General features: G+C 44.3%; 1 protein-coding gene across 1 annotated transcript in view; it reads left to right on the top strand.

Moving 5' to 3' along the window:
- The window catches only part of PSMD14 (proteasome 26S subunit, non-ATPase 14), an 82,598-nt gene that overhangs the window by 24,960 nt on the left and 38,643 nt on the right, over positions 1–18,995 (top strand). Inside the window, exons 3-5 of the mRNA XM_066575940.1 lie at positions 5,865–5,936; positions 10,256–10,375; positions 14,312–14,382. Coding sequence (XP_066432037.1) covers positions 5,865–5,936; positions 10,256–10,375; positions 14,312–14,382 — 263 coding nt within the window. The remainder of the gene's footprint in view (positions 1–5,864; positions 5,937–10,255; positions 10,376–14,311; positions 14,383–18,995) is intronic.

Genomic DNA, 18,995 nt, shown 5'->3' with positions numbered 1-18,995 from the left:
ACCAATGTACATTTTTTTTAATGAACAATAAATGCAATTTGTTTAAATTCTTGGCTTATTTTATTTTGCCCTGCAGATTTATGTTCCGTCAAAAAAAATGATTTGTAGGGCGTAGAAATGGGACCTGAGAAGAGGAGAACTGGAATGACTTTCTCTGCTCTTCCCAATTACATTATCATGATATCATCATTATCCTGGGCTGCGAGTTAGTGGAAGCCCAGGATAAGACGCTCCAGGTTTCAGATTGTTTCTACCTCCTGAGTGAAGGCTGTGATTATTGCCCTGCAGGCAGGTCAGCTCACTGGCTAACACTTTTAGACAGTTAAAGGCAGATTGTAGCAGCTATACTTTTTTTTTTTTTCAGAGAAAAATCAGTCAGATCGATTTTCAAGTGTCTTGTAACCGACCTTTTGCCAGAAAGCAGAAGAATTCTACTTTTGTTCTAATTTCCTTATCGTTTGCTTTCTCTTGAAGTCTCCTTCTATATCCTGCATTTTCTGATCTGAATGTATAGTGTGTAGGTCAGAAGCAGTAAGACTAATAGTACTATTAAAGTGGAACTTGATGTTTTTCAGAATTGGCTGTTATCTGTAAGATAAAAAAACACTAATTCTGGGCATTATATGACTTGCATATTAGCTGGTGGATGTGGGCTAGCTGCTATGTCCCCCGTATATTATGCACACAGAGAAATCTGCTATCACTCTGCAGTACACCCTTATATGTAAGGGCTGCATGGAGGACATTCTATAGAATTACCGAGCAGTGTAGATGTGAATTCAATAGCTGTGACACAGTAAACACTATTGGCTACAGCAACATGTGTAAGTCTCTTTGCTTATGTCTCCCTCCTCTTCCTTTCTCCATAGAGTTCTAAAGGCAGCATGGATGGCGATGGTGATATTGCCTATGCCATTGTGATGGAGCCCTTAGTGGCCAGCTCTTTATGGATCCTGCATACGGGCTGATTTGATTTGTGGAATCCGAGGCCGGTGGCTGCCCCTAAATACCACCCATAGTCTCCTATGGAGAACCGCTGCTTCCTGCACACGAGCAGAAATCAACTGCGATTTCCGCTCACGGCAGAAAAATCGCAGCATGCTCCATTTCTGTGTGGTTTCCGCCTGTGCGGCTTCCATTGAAGTCAATAGAAGCCATCTGTCCTGCCATCCTTACGCAAACATCATTGCGGAAAGGTCAGGGGATCTGCATCATCGCCTATGACAGCACAGCTTAATCTGTACCGCGCATGTGCGCCGGTGCTTCTGTACTGCAGATAAAGAAGAATCCCGACAGGTAAGCGGGGTAGTCACCGGCCGGGCACAGGGTCGGATCCCGCATACTGGATCCAACCCTGTCATGTGATGGAGACCTCAGAGCGTTTGTGTTTTTAAGCAAAGAAGCATCTTTGTAGGTAAATTTAGTTATTTTACAATTTTGTTAGTTGTCAGACTGGCTATCATATAAGTTTATTGAAAAGTCAGTGAACATTTAAGGCACTTCCTTTTATAGGGGATCCTTAACTGCTGTTTTAATTATTGGCAGTTCTGTCTTGAAACCCATCTGTGTCGCACAGCACTGGGGCAGACCGCAGGGTGGGCTTATTCACCGCTTTGCTCGTGACAGCGTGCACACCCAAGCACATGCATTTCACTCGCTCGGCTTTCACAGTCGTGAATATAGCTGATACCAGAACACTAGCTGACACGCAAAGATGAGTGACTCTTCCGGTGTCCTACGCCATAAAAACTTCGGTTCCTCAGACTAGTGCTCTCTTCCTCTTACGTTCTTTTTGCTGCAGCTCTGTGTTTTCTGATAGGCTACTGTGGATTAGCTTTAGCCCAGCTCAAGCTCACCGGCATGTTGATGCAGGGACAGCTGACTTGCCTTACGTCAAGGATAGGAGGTTTCTAAAATCAATTAAAAGCGACTGTCGTGGGATAAAGTAAGTGAGACTAGCTCCATGGCTGACTCGATCCCCATGGGGAGGGGTTCTTCTTCCTCTCTTCCTTTGCACTTGTGGGCCTTTCTTGGGTCTGGCTCCTTGTGCAGTCAACATGTCTCATGGTAAGTCCCCAACACTCACTTTCTGTGTGTAACATCGGACTTGCTGTAACGCTTTGAGAGTGAATGGTGGTGACTGACCACTTGAGGTGAGTGTCAGGGAGAAAAATTGTGTGTGGAGGGGGTGGGGGTGTAGAGTCATGTAGCCAGCCCCACTTACATTATCCCATGATAGGTCCTCTTTAAATCACATGGTTTCTCACTGAAAGCTTGAAGAGGAATTCTTAATTCCATTTTATATTCCATTTCTGTGTAATAAGATTATGAAACGTTCCGGGTTTTACACCGTGCCGCATAATAGGTGGATATATAAAATGAGACAGCTCGGTCAGGAAAGATGTTACAGTGCTTGAGGGAGTTCAAAGAAGGGCGACTAAATTAATAAATGGAATGAGAGGACTGGAATACCCAGAGAGGCTATCTAAGTTGGGATTATTTACCCTGGAAAAAAGATGGTTAATGGACGACCAAAAAACATGTATAAATACATTAGGGGACAATACAAGGCTCTCTCCCATGATCTGTTTTTACCCAGGAATGCGACGGTAACAAGAGGGCATCCGCTACGTCTAGAAGAAAGCAGGTTTCATCACCAACACAGAAGGGGGTTCTTTACTGTAAGAGCAGTGAGACTGTGGAACTCTCTGCCTGAGGACGTGGTGATGGCAAAATCCATAGAGAAGTTTAAGAGGGGACTTGATGCCTTTCTAGAATGCTAAGACATTACAGGATATAGACATTAGGTGTCTAGCGGGTTGTTGATCTCTAATGTTGATCCAGGGATTATTCTGACTGCCATTATGGAGGCAGGAAGGACTTTTCTTTTTTTCCTCCGTAGGAGCGAATTGGCTCGCTGGGTTTTTTTTTTTTTTGGTTTTTTTTTAACCTTCCTCTGGACCATCAAGGAGGTTAAAACAGGCTGAACTAGATGGCCATTGTCTCCTTTCAGCCTAGCATACTATGTTACTATCATATGGTACAATAAAGGAATTTTTACAGTTTGCATTTCCTGCATGGTTGAAGGCATCCTGTTGTGTTTGAGCAGCCATTTCAGATGTTCTTTAGTCTAGGAAACATTCCCCTCCTACCCAAAGCAAAATTCGACCCCCACCCTCCGGTATTTGTGATATCGGTGCATTCGAATGGAAATTAAATATAGGACCAGCGAGGCCTAATTTGGGATTTTCTCTTTTTTTAATTGGTCACAAGTTGTGTGAAAACAATTGTCCTTTGGCCTCTGCTGAAAATAGCTTCAGCGGTATTACTCCATCCAAGCAAGCAGAAATTATTTAATGATTCCCATTGACAAACTTCCGTAACTTTCCTTTTTATTAAAAAAAAAATTAGATTTTTTTTTTTTTTTGCGTTTAGACTGATTATTCAGAATGTATTAGAGCTAATATTGTGGAAGAATTTTTAAATAGTGGAAAAATATCTCTTAATTCAAACACCAGCTATTGATTATGCTGATTTTCCACCAAGTATAGGGGTCTAATCCCCCCTTTCCACACACCCTATTAACATGGATATCTTAGTGGTGGTCCCATGCTTGGGACCTCCCACCATAAGCCAGAACAGACGCTACTTGTCCACATAGCGAATGGATAGCCGTTTACCGTAACGGCTGCTATGTACATGTAGTTCTACATAACGACAGGGGAAATAATGGCAACTTGTTTCTGGTCTTTTCACTTCTTAATGACCGTCATCACTGTGTCCCACGGTATATGTAATGTCTTGGAAATGCTTTGGTCCCCTTCTTCTGACTGATACCTTTCACCAATCAGATCCTTTCGATTCGTTGAAAGCTTGTTACGGCTTATACTGAAAAACTGAGAAAAGGGGAAAACCTACTAAAAGGCCGGCTGCAGATGGAGTCTGGAGCAGGCGTCCGCCTCCGCGTTCCCCTGCAAATACCGTCCATAGCATGCTATGGTAAAGCGATTCCTCCTGCATACGAGTAGAAACCAATTGCAGTTTCCACTTTTGGAGGGAAAGATTGTAGCATGCTCTGTTTTTGCGTGGATTCCACATGGACGTCTTCCATTTGAAGTCTATGGAAGCCATCCGATCCGTGGCCCTTCCGCAATTGACATTGCAGAAAGGTCACGGATTCCGTGTCATCGCTAGGAGATGACGTGAGAAATCAGGAGTTGTGGTGGTTGTTGTTTTTTTTTTTTTTTTTTTAAATCTGCACTGCACATGTCCGGCGAGCCGTGTGGACCATCCGCAGTACAGAAAAAGCAAAGAAGCTACAGGACGCCGCTGCTGCCAGGGCCGGATTCCACATGCAGAATCCAACCCGCCCGTGTGCAGGCGGCCTAGGTGCGAACGTTCAATGGGATAAATCAGAATCCCTGTAAATAGTGGCAGCGGAGTACTGACTACTATTTATCAGTTTAAATGTGATTGGCTGATTCTGAACACAACCACACCCCAAATATAAGAGGGTGTGAACACTTATGCAACCGTATTATTGTAGGTTTTTTATTTTTCCAACAAATATTTTTTTACGTTGTTTTGAAACGGATTTGTAAAAAAAACGGATCACATTGAAGGAGGAGATAAATCTGAAACCTGGCACTTTAACAGGCATATATAGAGAGTTAGATATACCGTATATACCGGCGTATAAGGCGACGGGGCGTATAAGACGACCCCCCAACTTTCACCTTATACGCCGGTAATACAGTGGAGGAAAAAAAAAATCATTACTCACCTCCCCCGGCGTTCTGTCGCGCTCCGGCAGGATGTCGCTCGCTCCTCGTCCCCGGCGCAGCATTGCTTTCTGAATGCGGGGCTTGAAATCCCCGCCTCCAGAAAGCTAATACACACGCCATCAGCCAGTTACAGCCATTCAATGACATCATTGAATGGCTGTGATTGGCTAAAACACACGTGGCTTCAGCCAATCACACTATTCAATGACCTCATTGAATGGGTGTGATTGCTAACACACGTGCGCCTTCAGCCAATCACAGCCATTCAATGATGTCATTGAATAGTGTGATTGGCTGAAGCCACGTGTGTTTTAGCCAATCACAGCCATTCAATGCTGTCATTGAATGGCTGTAACTGGCTGACGGCGTGTGTATTAGCTTTCTGGAGGCGGGGATTCCAAGCCGCGCATTCAGAAAGCAATGCTGCGTCGGGGACGAGGAGCGAGCGACATCCTGCCGGAGCGCGACAGAACGCCGGGGGAGGTGAGTAATGATTTTTTTTTTTTACACTTTTTTTTTTTATTACCGGCGTATAAGACGACCCCCGACTTCAGAGCAGATTTTTCGGGGTTCAAAAGCCGTCTTATACGCCGGTATATACGGTAAATGTTTATGGTGTCACTTAATTTATACATTTCTAGGAAGAAAAACTGAGGAATTCACAACACATAGGTCTATAAAGGCATGATCCAGAATTACTTCAAGGGAAATATAGAAGTTTCTACAAAAGCGGACAAGTCAGGAGGGCCGGCCCTTTTTTTTTTTTTTATGTGTTTAAAAAAAAGTTATGCTCACTTGTAGATAAATGAGATGCCAAATGCTGTCTTATTAGAGCTAAGTTCTCCTTCACCTGTGGGGTCAATCATCCCCAGCGAACATCATTCACACCATCATGTGATGGAGATTAATGGGAAATGATATTATTTAGCAGCGGCAGGAAGCGCTATGCTATCAAGCAGTGTTACAGGTTCTCCTCCCGCCATGGTTGGAGATCTATGTAGACTTCCTATTGTATGTAAGTGCATATGTGCCTAAATAGGACCAGTTTTATGACCTATGTTCTGACTTCCTCTTTTTTAGGGTCCCCCCACTGATGCTCCTGCAGTGGACACAGCCGAACAGGTGTATATTTCTTCTCTAGCGTTGCTCAAAGTAAGTACCTGTATACACTTTCCTGAGGAGCTTGCTTTTGTGATTTTTGCTTTCAGTGAAATGTTTTAAAGGAAATTTTATAAAAGGCTCCTACTCTGGCAGGGAAGATATCGGACCATGATTCACACTTAACATGGGAAATTGCCTCCGCAGTCCTAGACCCGCCCCCTCTCTTGGCTAGAGCGGAATCACTGAGAACCCCATCTAGCCCCGCCCGCTCTCGTGGAAGTCCTCTAGCCCCTCCCCCATCTCGAAATATGGGGAGATTTCTAGGAGAACCGCCTCCTCTCTCATCGCTATGGGGGATTCCTTCAGCCCCGCAGGCTGTTTCGCGATCTTCCCCCATTGATTTCAATTGTGCTCCTGCCAGCCCCATTGAAAACAATGGGCAATATCGCAGAAGGGGAGAACATGTTGTGATGTTTCCTGCTTCACATGGTAATGTGGTGCTATGCAGGGAAACAGCGCAAGTGTGAATGAACCCGTTCAAAAGAATGTTTCATATTTGTGCGTCTCGCAACGCATAAATCTCGCACAGTTTTCTCGCCAGTGTGAAGGCGCCCTAAGACTGACTCTTAATTTTAAGGTGCTGTCGAAAATTAAAAATTGCAACAATTTTGACTATTTGTTGTACATTGCAGGCCGGCCTGTTCACTTAACTCCTTAACGCCACAGGATGTACACTTACGTCCTGGGGGTTCGGAGTTTCTGTGGAGCAGGATTGGGAGCAGATTCCACTCCATACAATGCGAGTGTCTTTGACAGCGGCCACCCACCCACAGCAGCCACGATCAGCGTGAACAGTTCTTAAATGCACAGATCAGTATTTCAGGGTTCAGAACTGCCCTCTCATGATGAGATCACTAGGTGCTGTTTGGTTGCCATGGCAGCCTGGGGTCTTCTGAAGGCTCCCAGGGCTGCCTTGGCTAATTGCCTATGTGGTGTGGCTTGATAGACTGCCTATTAGAACACCGTCTGTTGCAGTATTATGCTATTGCATTATATTCTGAACGATCAAGCGATCAAAAGTTCCAAGTCCCCTATAGTAACTTCAAACGATGTAAGAATTAGTTTAAAAATTTTTTTATTAATTACAAAAAAAATAAAGGCCATTTTTAAAAGTTTTTTTAAAAAGTCAATCGAGGTGGAGCTTGCACTTATTAGGTGCCCTGGATTAAAGCGGGTCTTTCATAATCAAAAACTGTACTGCACCACATTTTTATATTACATCTCAGCTCAATGCCTCGTGTTAATGCAGTCTTAAATTATGAAATACCTTAATAATTTGAAACAATACTGCATCAATTACAACATATATTCCTTTTTAAAAGTCTCTTCCAGCTGTAGATGTAATGGCACATCCCAAGGATGTCTTCCTAATCAGTGTGTGTCTGACTGCTCCTCCAGTCCCTAGAACAAAGGGGCTGCACCTCTCTTCAGCACTGTGGCTCCTGCGCATGGAAGCTCTACCTGCAGGGAGCTACAGCTGTGGGGTTGTGTTGCAGTAATTCTGCATGTGGGATATCTGGGAGCGCTGCTGTTTAGGATTACTGTAGAGACTCTCACAATAGGAATGTCCTAAGGCCGCCTGTCGACAGGTGTTGTGGAATAGCGATATTCCGCCGCCTGGGAGCTGGGGAGATAACTGTCAGGCTGACCACGGAGAACTATCTGACAGGCTCACCACTGAGAATCACCGCCCACGAGAGGAGAATTGCTAGGGAAAGAGTTCACTGCGTTCCCCGCGGCCGGATTAGTGCTGTGGGTAATGCAGTGCACAATCGCCCGTCGACAGTAGCCCTTAGGCCGGCTTTACATCTACATTCTTTCATGCTTTATTTGCAGTTAAGTTTTTGAGGGGTGGGGGGGTTCCAAACAAAATCAAACCCTGATGTCTAAGGGCTCGTTCACATCAACACTCGGGAGTTCCATTTTCCTGCTTCTGTCTTATGACTGAACCAACAGACCCTCGTTGACTATAATGGGGTTCTTTCCTTTTTCGGCCAGCTGTCTGATATTTTGTTGGAACTTACAGGAGGAAATGGCGCAGCTTGCTGTGCTATTTCGTCCCGCTTGCTAGTGGAAATCTGCAACAAAGGATCCGAACAGAATCTCCGAAGTTGGATTGAGCGAGCCCTAACTGATACAAATCGGAGCTAACAAATCTGTCCAAAAAACGGGTAGTTGGCTTCAGCTTCCATCAGTTAGATCTGTTGCCATCTGTTTTTAGGGGATCCGTTTTTTTTTTTTTTTTAATGAAGTGCAGCTCTATTTTACAAGTGCGTGTGTGCAGTTGCAACAAACGGATCCGTTAAACTGAAAACAAGCGAAGAATACAATGTGTAAAAAAAAAAAAAAATAGGTCCTGCAAGTCGGTCTAAATGGTAAACAGTCAGCTCCTATTAAACCTAGTGTTTCCATTCAAACAATGGCGCAATCGCATAAGTTCACGTAATACAAATGCACAGCATTGCTGTCCGTACATTTTACAGGCACACAACACATACAGCTCTGCTACACACGCACCTGCATTGGACATGTTAACCCTTTCCAATCCACTGTCTGACGTCTAAAGACATTATGATTTAAGGTTGTACAGCTCTGATGTTGGAAGACGTCTGGCGGGGTTCTGTTACTGTATATTGGAGCCTATCCAACGTGTCATGTCATGCAGTACTGGCTTTAGCCAGCATATAGCGCCATTGTATAACAGCAGAAAAAGAGTAAGCCCCCTAGGAAAACCAGAATTCAAATTGGATTGGAAAGGGTTAAACACTGATTTTATTAACACTATATCCCCACATACAAGTGTAGTGATACATGACCCCCTCCAGCTGCCTTGTGGTCACATGGTTATCACCCCATCAGAGGTCTTGCTGCTACTGCAATACCTTTTGATCTTTGCTATGGCCTGTCCTTGTGTGCACAGAGGAGGACCTGCACCCCAGGGAAGATATGCGAGCTATGGTCAGTGTTATCCGCTGGAGAGGGAGGCCTGTGCAGCTACGATATGTATGGCTGTAGAGTTCTCCTGATGATCGGGCAGCGCTCTGTATCAGTGCACTGCTGGATCATTAAGGTAGTGGTCAGGGAACTCTGTCTATCAGCCCCCCTGCCTCCGGATGATAAGGCACAGACACTTTTCGGCAAGATTTTATTTTGCAGAAAACTTTGTTTTAGGCTGCATGCATACGGGCATGTCGGATTCCACATGGGGAATACCTCAGTGGTGTCCGCATCTACCTGCTTTCTCTTTTTCTTTTCTGTACTGCGTATGGTCCACATGGTGAGCTATCGGACATGCGCAGTACAGATTTAAAAAAAAAAAAAACTCCTGCTTTACCGGCGTCCTCATTAGGCGATGCCAATTCCGAAAGGGCCACGGATCGGACAGCTTCCATTGACTTTCATGCAAGCAATCTGCGCGGAATCCACACAAAAAAATGCAGCATGTTACAAATTGGTTTCCGCTCATGTGCATGAAAAGTCACTTTTCCATAGTATGCTATGGACTGTATTTGCTGCTGAATTCGGATTGTCAGAAACATGTCAACTAGCAAAACGGCTACAGTTGTAGCTTGACCTCTAATTCGGCCTGTTTTGATCTTGCCAGTAAAGTTGGTCATACACCTTAGCTGTTGGCTGAACCCGCTTTCAGCCACTGGTACCCAATGCATGCTCCGAGCGTGCATGTGTTCTCAATAGGATGAGGGGGATAATCTGCTGCCAGGCATGCCTGCCCCCCATGAAAAACAAAAGGATCAGGCATATTAGATTTCATTCTTCAAGTTCTTTGTCTGGACACCGCATATACATTAGGTGGTCAGCCGGTCCTTCCAAAATCTGATTCGGACAACATCCATCTAATGTGTATTGCCAACTTCTGGTTATTTTGTAGTCTGTCACAGTGTTCAGGCAGTAATGATGCACAAAGCCCGATAATGTGTTATGGTGACGTTCTGTCCTCGTTCATTAGTCAGTTTTATAATAATGATGAATGCTGCAGTGAGGGAGAGACTGGAACACTGATCATACGATGTGCCAGTGTCAATAGATCTCCACCATTGTACATAATGTAGCCAGAATGTCCGTGCAATACTTCCTATGTAAGTTGTCTAATATATGTGTATGTATATTAATATATAAATTTTTTTATATACAAAAATGCCTAATTGACATACACTGTCAGCATGATTCAGATTCTATATTATGGAACACCTCGTGAAGGAGTCTTATGTGGAAGTTGAAGGGAATGTATTGCACGCTCCAGTTAGGTAGACATCGCATGCATTTCATTAATGGTTCTTTACCCCTCCTAGATGCTAAAGCATGGCCGGGCCGGTGTCCCCATGGAAGTCATGGGCCTGATGCTGGGAGAGTTTGTGGATGACTACACTGTCAGAGTCATTGATGTCTTTGCTATGCCCCAGTCTGGAACTGTAAGTCCTCTTTTCTTTTTCAAAGTATAAAGTGCATCTGTTTAATAGTTAATTTTATACTGAAAGCAAAGATATCAACAAATATACAAGTACTCGCTTCCAGGTGTAAATTATAGAAAGCAAGACATTTGTGCCGGGTCATTCCATCGGGATCACAAAACTGCTTTAATAGAATTCTGTAGCCCGATACAGTAAGATCACATAAATAATAGCGGTGCGTATGTGTCCTCAGGCACCATGGCCAGAGTTTTATTATGAGTTGCCCTGTGATTATAAATGGACGCTATTAAAAGGGGTTTCCAGGTTTTGAAAAAGGGTCTCTTTGTCCATGGACTGTATCCACAGAGGTGGTGCCGCGCCATTCGTTTTCAATGGGACTGTTGGAGATGGCGAAGTACAAGCAATCGCCTATTTGTCAGCTCCATTGAAATGCTCAGCCTCTGTTCCATTCATCATTAGGATGACTGGCCTCACAATCATTGGAAGAGGGGAACACGAGAACCCTATTCTTGGGATTCGTGGGGGTCTCAGCGGGAAGACCCCCCCACTGATCAGACGTTTATAGCCTATCTTAGGCGTTAAAAGTTGATTCTGGTGCAACCCCTTTAAGTCATTGGGATACAAGTGGATCAGTTACAAAACGGATGACAATGATTCAGTCATTTGTCCTATAAAATGGGAGCTGTTATGCTAATGCAACGGAACCTTAAACCTCACTTTTCTACCACCCTTTTATGTTTTTATATAGATTTATATTGTCTAACAACATACAACCAAAACAGTGAGAAGATGAGGCTGAGCAGTAATGGCATATACCGTTCATGGACAAAGACCCATTTTCTAAGCTTGGAAGTCCCCTTTTAATCTCACCCATTTATAACCACAGGGTAGCTCATGAGAAAACCCTGGACATAGTGCTTGAACACACATACCCCACTGTCCACGAAACCAGAGGCCCCCTGTCCTCCCATATCAGTAGAGGTGGAGGTCGAGAATGTGTACTGCCGTTCTATTCATCTTTGTGGGACTGCCAGAAATGGCCAAGTGCATCACTCTGGTAATTGGTGGAACCCACAGTGATCAGACATTTTTCACCTATCCTGCGTATAGGTGATATGCCTATTGTGGGACAACACCCTTATCTCTGTCTATGCAAGGAATTTCAAATAGGACAAAAACTGGGTCCATGGTGTAGGATGGCAAGAATACCAAGGCCAACCCAATAGAAGAAATGGTTCCTAGGATGGTTGTGCAACGGCGCAACACATATAGATGCCGGTCAATAAAGCAGCAGCCTTCCCCCCTGGAACAACAGAGCCTCTGTACAAAGACCAGTATAATGAGTAGAAAACTGGGGATAACTGGTGCCCTGAACAGGAGAAGGACCCAGTTGAAGAATGCTGAAGAATCTTTGAGACAACGCGTTTTGTTTTTTTTGTGCTGCACTGGCACCTTCATCCTGTCCTTGTAGGACTTGGCTTCTCGAACTAAGTAAGGGACTGTGTAGTCTGCTACAGGATCGCTAGTGACTGACTAGTCCTATTCAGGATTGACAGCTCCGGCCACAGCGATTGTCCGGAATTTGATTCTGCTTTGTCCTGGTTCTTTTTTTCATCTTCTCTTGTCCTCCTAGAGTAACCCAAGAGTAGGCAGCTTAATATGTGATGTTCCTCCAAGCTCTGCGATCAGAGGGTAGAGTAGACCAATTGTTGTGATAAATATGAACGGCTTCAAGAGACTTCTTCACAAAAACCTCGTACCTGTTCTTCGGTGCCCCTCCGTTTCGGTGACCAGTTCTGAGCTCCCCATACAGCAATGTCTTGGGAAAATGCCTGTTCTCCATCCTGAAAATATGTACTGCCCAGCGTAATTGCATCTTCAATGGCATGGCTTCAATACTGTTGATTTCCGCCTGTTGGAGGATTTCAATGTTGGCAGTAAAGTCATACCAATGATTAAGAATGGTGTGGAGACCATGTTGATGAAAGCGCTCGAGGAGTCGTAGATGGTGGCAATAGATGGCTCGGAGCCATATAAAAGGGTTGTCAATACAACCTCTCCGTACACACTGATCATTGTGCTTTTCTTCAGGTGTGTTTTGCACTAAACTCTTTTGTTTAGTGTGCCAAATGCGCCACTTGCTTTTGCCAGTCCGTTGTTAATTGCTTTATCAATCTTTGCATCTGAGAAGATGATACACCCCTGGTAGCTGACATGCTGGACCGCCGTCAGTTCTGACTCACTAATGGTGATACAAGGCTAACGGTAGTCTTCCTAAGGTTCGGGCTAATGGAGAACTTGTGTTCAGAAGTGAATGACTGCAGTTTACACTGAACGGCGCATTGCTCATTCCTCTGCCTGCAGAAACTGAATGACTTTACAATTCTCGCTGCATGAGTTTACACGGAACGATTATCCTTCTGGTCCCAGATGAACCATTCTGAACGATAATCGGCCCGTGTAAATGGCCCTTTTACTCTACACCATTGTTTATTGGACAGGGCTCAGAGTACATTGTAACTAACTTGACCCCGCTGGCCTTCATGCAGTTGGATAATCCTCATATAGAGTTATTTTGAAGGGCATATAAGTTGTGCCTACATTTGCTACAGGCCTTTCCTAATATTAGTGTTCGATGCTTTAGTGAGTCCCTTGTTTTGTTGCCTACATTTCTCTGGAAGCTGTTTTAGCGATGGTGGGGACCAATCTATTCAGGAGAATCCTTGCAAGGATTTTGGCTAGGATGGAAAGCAGCGTTATCCCCCGATAGTTGGAGCAGTCCGCCGTCTTCCCTTTATCCTTGTATGAGGTGATGATGACTGCATCTCGAAGTCCTTTGGCCACTTGCCTTGTTTCCAACAGCAGACAAAGAGCTGATGGAGTTTAGATAGAATTCCATCAATTCCTGCTGCCTTGCCACTTTTCAGCTGTTTGACAGCCTTGATGGTTTCCTCCAGGGTTGGAGTCTCGTCAAGTTCTGTTGTGTCTAGCTCTTCCGGGATGCAATGTATTGCCGAGTCCTGGTCCATGTGGTGGTAACGAAGAGGGTCAGAAAGTGTTCAGACCACCGATTTTAAAATAGATGCCTTGTCTGTTAGAATTAGACAATATGTGCTGCACAAGGGGCTTCGAATTTGGTGTGAAGGACCATATACCGCCTTCAAGGCCCTCCTAAAACCCTTTATAGTCACCGATGGTTGAGCAGAGCTACAAAAGGTGATTGGCTGGATATAGGTCCCGATGCAGCACTGAAACGCATTGCCTCAAATAAGAACTTTCAGCACTCTTGGGTCCTTCTCTTGGATATCCCTAGTTCTACCCATTCTTATGTAGGGAGTTCGGACCCCATATCCAACATTAAATACATATGTTTTCACATTAGTAGTCCAGGATACAGACTAATCCAATATTTTTACCTCCTGACATTATATACCTGCTTTTATATTACACCACAACTGGAAGCATGTACCAGTTCATGCCCTGACCCAAAAAGTGCTTCTAATGACCCAAACCAAGCGTCTTTTGTAGACTCTGATTCTGTAATAGCATTTGTGCAGCTTAAACAGCCTTTTTCCATAATGCCATCGTTAATGTTTGGATTGGCCTTACTCATAACTGTGTAGGCTTTCTACAAAACTGTCATGTTTGTCACAAATTGCTCCATTTGCTAATTAACTTGATTTTAGAAGATGATTCCTGCTTCCTTTAACAGTTTTGTGTCTTGTTTTGTAACAGCGATAACCCTTTACTATTAGATATCTGAACAGCTTGGATTGCAACTTTCATTCCATGCTGCAAATATTGAAATAAATGTGCATATTCTCATTTTATGCACATTGCAAATCTTCACAGAAAATAAAGAAATCAATATCCTTCAGGAATCCTGATGACAATGTACATAAAGATCGGAAATAATCGTGAGGTTTTATCTCATAGGGTGTCAGTGTGGAGGCCGTGGATCCAGTGTTTCAGGCCAAAATGTTGGACATGTTAAAGCAAACTGGAAGGTAAGATCTTAATGTTTAATGATCTATGTGCGTAGCGGTTTTTCAACGCACTATAGGCGTGATTGGTGGTGATTGGTGGATCCTCGCACTGCAGAGCTGCTTTAGCTGCCCACCTGCCTATGAAATTCATCAAATATGCATTTTTCCTTTTTTGGTGGGTCGCCAGTGATTTTTCATGACTTTGCAGTATCAAAAGTTGTCATTTGATATGTTAAAGGAAACCTGCCATTAGATTTTCCCATATTAAAGGAGTTGTACCAGGATCACAAGGTATCCCCCATCCACAGGCTAGGGAATAGCAGTGACATTAGAAAGAATGGAGCTCTGGCCAAGCATGCGTGATCATGCTCCATTCATTTCAATGGGCCCGGCTGAAATACCCAGGCACTTGCCTATCTCCACAATCCTATTGAAAGTGAACGGAGCGTCAGCATGTTTTTGCAACCAGCATAACATTCAATCTCCTCCTCACTGCTGGTGGTGCATTAAGCCCATGGTGAGGAGGACAGGGGACACAGGTCCCCCTTTCATCGGATTGGTGGAGGTCTCCGCAGTGAGACCACCACGATCAGCAAGTTAACCTCTATCCTGTGGATAGGTGGTGATAACTGGTGATCCTGGTAAAACTCCTTTAACTCAAGGCAGGAGTGGAGCAGGACTTCGGAACACAAATCCAACCATGCTTATTGGTAAGCTTATCAAGTGCGGGCCAATTTATCGGAGTGATGATTGCTCAAAAATCACTGAAAAGCGATCGTTTGAGCGATAATCGTTGCATATAAACGCGTGGCCATCGCGCACTTTTCGGGCACTGCTAGCTGATCGTTAAATTTAGGCCAACCTAAAAATCATTGTGCCGTCTTATCAGCAGTTCTCCTCTGGTAGTGCTGATGGCATTGTTTTCTGTCTGAGAACAAAGTAACTGAAAGCAGGTAAGAGCCTTCCGGCTATTAACTGCATTCAGCTAAAGGCTTCATTTGCACGCTAAATGGCTATTAAGTATTAGTGTTTTTCAAGGACAATTAGTTTAATCACTGGTCGCTGTGTATGCTAATTAGATACTGAAGCCATCAGGGTGGACACCAGTCATGCTTGTAAATTGCAACCCCCTACCGTTTGAAGTTGGCTCTAGTGGGTGAAATACTACGGAAGCATGAGCAGTGAGCCAAGATGCATACACCTCAGCTGCATCGGGGCACTGTACATGACTAGCACTGACGGTTGTATCGGGAGAAGTGTGGTGTTGTTTTTTTTTGTTGTTGTTGTTTTTTTTTTGGGGGGGGGGGGTTCTTTTTTTCAAGCCATGACTTGGCAGTGCTACACCCACCCCAATGGCTCAGGTATCTAATTAGCATGCAGGCAGCCCAAGATTAAACTTTTTTAGCTTGAAAAAGCTTAATCTGATTTGTATACCATGGGCAAGGTTGGAGTAGTGTTCACAAGTCCTATTTTACCATGCCCTTGGGTTAATATGGTAAAATCTCATGACGGCTTCCTTTTTAAAGTGTGCCTGAGTTTAAAAAAATGAAATACAAATTATCCCAGGTCTCCATTGGCGGCTTTGCTGCTACTTGCACTCAGTTTGAGCTCTAGCAATTCATTTTGCTATGTAAATTTCCCCTTTTTGTTTTTTCTGCGCTACTGTTTGCAATTCACTTAGAGGTGGGGGACGTGTCCTAAGGCAGTCGTTCTGCCAATACTGTACTGGCCGTGACTTCCTCTCCTATACTTCCCATGATGCCTTGCATAGCCCTGCTCAATGCAGCTGAAAGTCAGCCCCATGTCCCTGTTACTATAGAAGCCAAATGCTTCATAGTGGATTCCAAAGGCACTGAAAGGGAGTCCCCTAGTGGCAGGCACAGCAAACTTGATTTACAATGGTAAAATGAAAACCTTTAGTGTAAGTATATTACAAGATTAATGGGGGCGCATGGGCTTTTGAATGAGCATAAGCTTCAGTAGCCCATAGGGATGCATTAGCATCCGCAAGGCAAATAAATGCATGCAGATGTGATTCCCGCACACGTGGGAAGAAATCGCAGCATGCTCCATTTTCGTGTGGATTTCCTGCGGCTTCCATTGAAGTCCCTGGAAGCCGTCCGTACCCGCGGCACACCCACAGCTGGTTTTGTGCTGTGCCATAGATCTGTGGGAGTGCAGGAGATTTAGAAGGAAAAAGGGTGTGTGCGGCACGCTGCTGGTGTGCCGAGCACATCCGCCGGGCAGTAGAAAGAGGATCTGGCCTGCACGGAGGAGATCTGTGCTGGATCCAGAGAGGTAAGAAACTTCCCTTCTCCATGGCCGAGGGCACGCACGGATTCCACTGCGGGATTCAGCAAGGGAACATGAGGCCTAACTGCAGAAACATGCTCTTAGTGTAAATCAAGTCTTCAGTAACCACTTTGTTCCATCCATGTCTATGAGGAGCTGCTGTTTAAGGCCTTATTCACACACACTACAAAATCGCATGACTTTCTAGCCCATGTGAGTAAGGCCTAAAGGTTGTTGTATGTCCATCTTTGCAACCAAAAAAATGCATCTGTGCCAGTGCAATGCAGCTTCATAGGTAGGCTGTTTTCACACGGCCAAGAAAATCATGCAAGATTTGTGTGTTGCGAGACGCACACACCTTGCACAAATATGAACCTTGTTCCTTTAAATGGGGTCATACACATGAGTGACTTGTTTTTTCCCGTACCACGATGTGTTAAACAAATCGCGGTGCGCCCTATCTTCGGGCAGGCCTTCGTTTTGCCTATCTTCGCATCTGCGGGGAAATCACATGGTGGCGAACGTGACATCGGGCCATGATTCACGGCCCCATCGTGCACTCGCCTTTGTGAAGTTAGCCTAAGACTAGAACCAAATTGTGTGTACTGTGATGCTACACCCCACTGCTTCTATCCCTTCTTCTTGAAAACCTACAAGCAATAGAAGAATGGGCCAACATAAGGAGTAATACATGATTGCTTCATCAGACTACAGATAGGTCTCATTGTAGTCTGTAACCATGGAAACGCATAGGGTACTTTTAGTCACCCATGATCCTTTGGAATCAAACCTGAAAAGCTTATAAAGAGATCCAAACTGTCTAGTTTGTGTTCCCTACGGTCTTGTGCCAGCCTCACAAGATCCCACAGAATCTACCGTGATCCGGTGTCCTCACAAGAGGAAGTATCCGGTTAGTCTTTGTTTCTAAAGCAAGAGATGAGATATGTATTGGTGCCCTCCTTCTTTAAAGGAGGAGTTGATTTTTGCAATGTCTGACTAATGGGGAACATTTACATGGGGCGACTGTTGGGTACTTAAGCACATGATAGCCCTTCCAGCGAGTATCACGCCTGTGGTTTCACACAAGGGCAATGATCACTCACTGAATGGAGAGTGAGCGGGTATCTCTTCCAGCTGCCCGCCTCCTTTCAGAGTAAACAGGCAGTCTTTCATAGATGAACGACTGCCTGTTCACATTGGCCGACAGTCACTTGGATTTTAGTTGAGCTGAAACTAAGCGACTTTAACAAAGGTGCGATTTCTCTCTTACTTGCCGCTCGCAGGTCTTCTGTCTACACAAGACGACAGTCGGCCACAATCTCATTTGAGTAATTATTTGGGCGACTGTCAGCCTGTTTAAAAGTACCCATAGATGTTCATCCCACTGGAGAGATCCCCATGCAGTTACATTTATGTGCCATGATATAGAAGAGCTGCTAAAATTGCTGCCAGTCAATGATTGTGACAATTGTCTATTTCCTGACAGCCACCTGAAGATTGCATATTTTTTGCACAATCTTCAGACGCCATCAGTTTTACATAGACTTGGTATTTATCCTCCCAATAATCCAGCATTCCTATCTGCTTTTTGGCTGTTCGAGTCCATTGCTAGACAATTGGACAACTTCCTAGCAACCCATCATGGTATTATTGTGGTGGCATTCAAGATTAGCAGGATTTACCAATCACATTCTAAATTAAAGAAATTTTATTGTAAGGATACTTGCTGCAGAGTCACATTTTGGTGGAGTCAGTAGAAATGTACTGACTTGGCTTATTAAAATAAATAGTAAAATGATACATATGATACAATTAGTTGCAGAATTTGTTGCATATTTCCTTGCATAGGAATTTAGCAAAGATTTGTATTCTGAAATTGTTTTCCTATAAGTATATTTCATCTTCCTGTCCAGCCCCTTTAATTTGAACCTCTCACTCCTGCCTCCAAGACTTCTCCAGAGCAGCACCAGTCCTCTGGAACACGCTACTGAAAGTTATCCTGGCAATCCCAGACACACACAACATCAGGCGTGTTCTAAAAACGTACATCTTCAGGGAGGCATACCACATCTTCTAAACCAAACCCCTCTGTACTCCGCCTGATAACATGCTCCCTGACCTACCGACTGCAATCTCTGCTAGCCGTAATCAACTGGTACCTGCAGTCATACCGATTCAGCCACTATATGGCTTAAGTCTGACCATATGTGTATAGCATCCCTCACTCTCCACCTCGCCATACTGTGCACATCTCCAGCCCTTTACCTTCTGTATCATCCCATTATCTGTAGTATGTAAGCTCGTTGGAGCAGGACCCTCACCCCTACTGTTTCCATCAACTG

This window comes from Eleutherodactylus coqui, chromosome 8, assembly GCF_035609145.1.
Source record: "Eleutherodactylus coqui strain aEleCoq1 chromosome 8, aEleCoq1.hap1, whole genome shotgun sequence".
Classification (NCBI taxonomy): domain Eukaryota; kingdom Metazoa; phylum Chordata; class Amphibia; order Anura; family Eleutherodactylidae; genus Eleutherodactylus; species Eleutherodactylus coqui.
The sequence above is the reverse complement of the archived record's forward strand: the minus strand, read 5'-3'. Positions and strand labels throughout refer to the sequence as shown.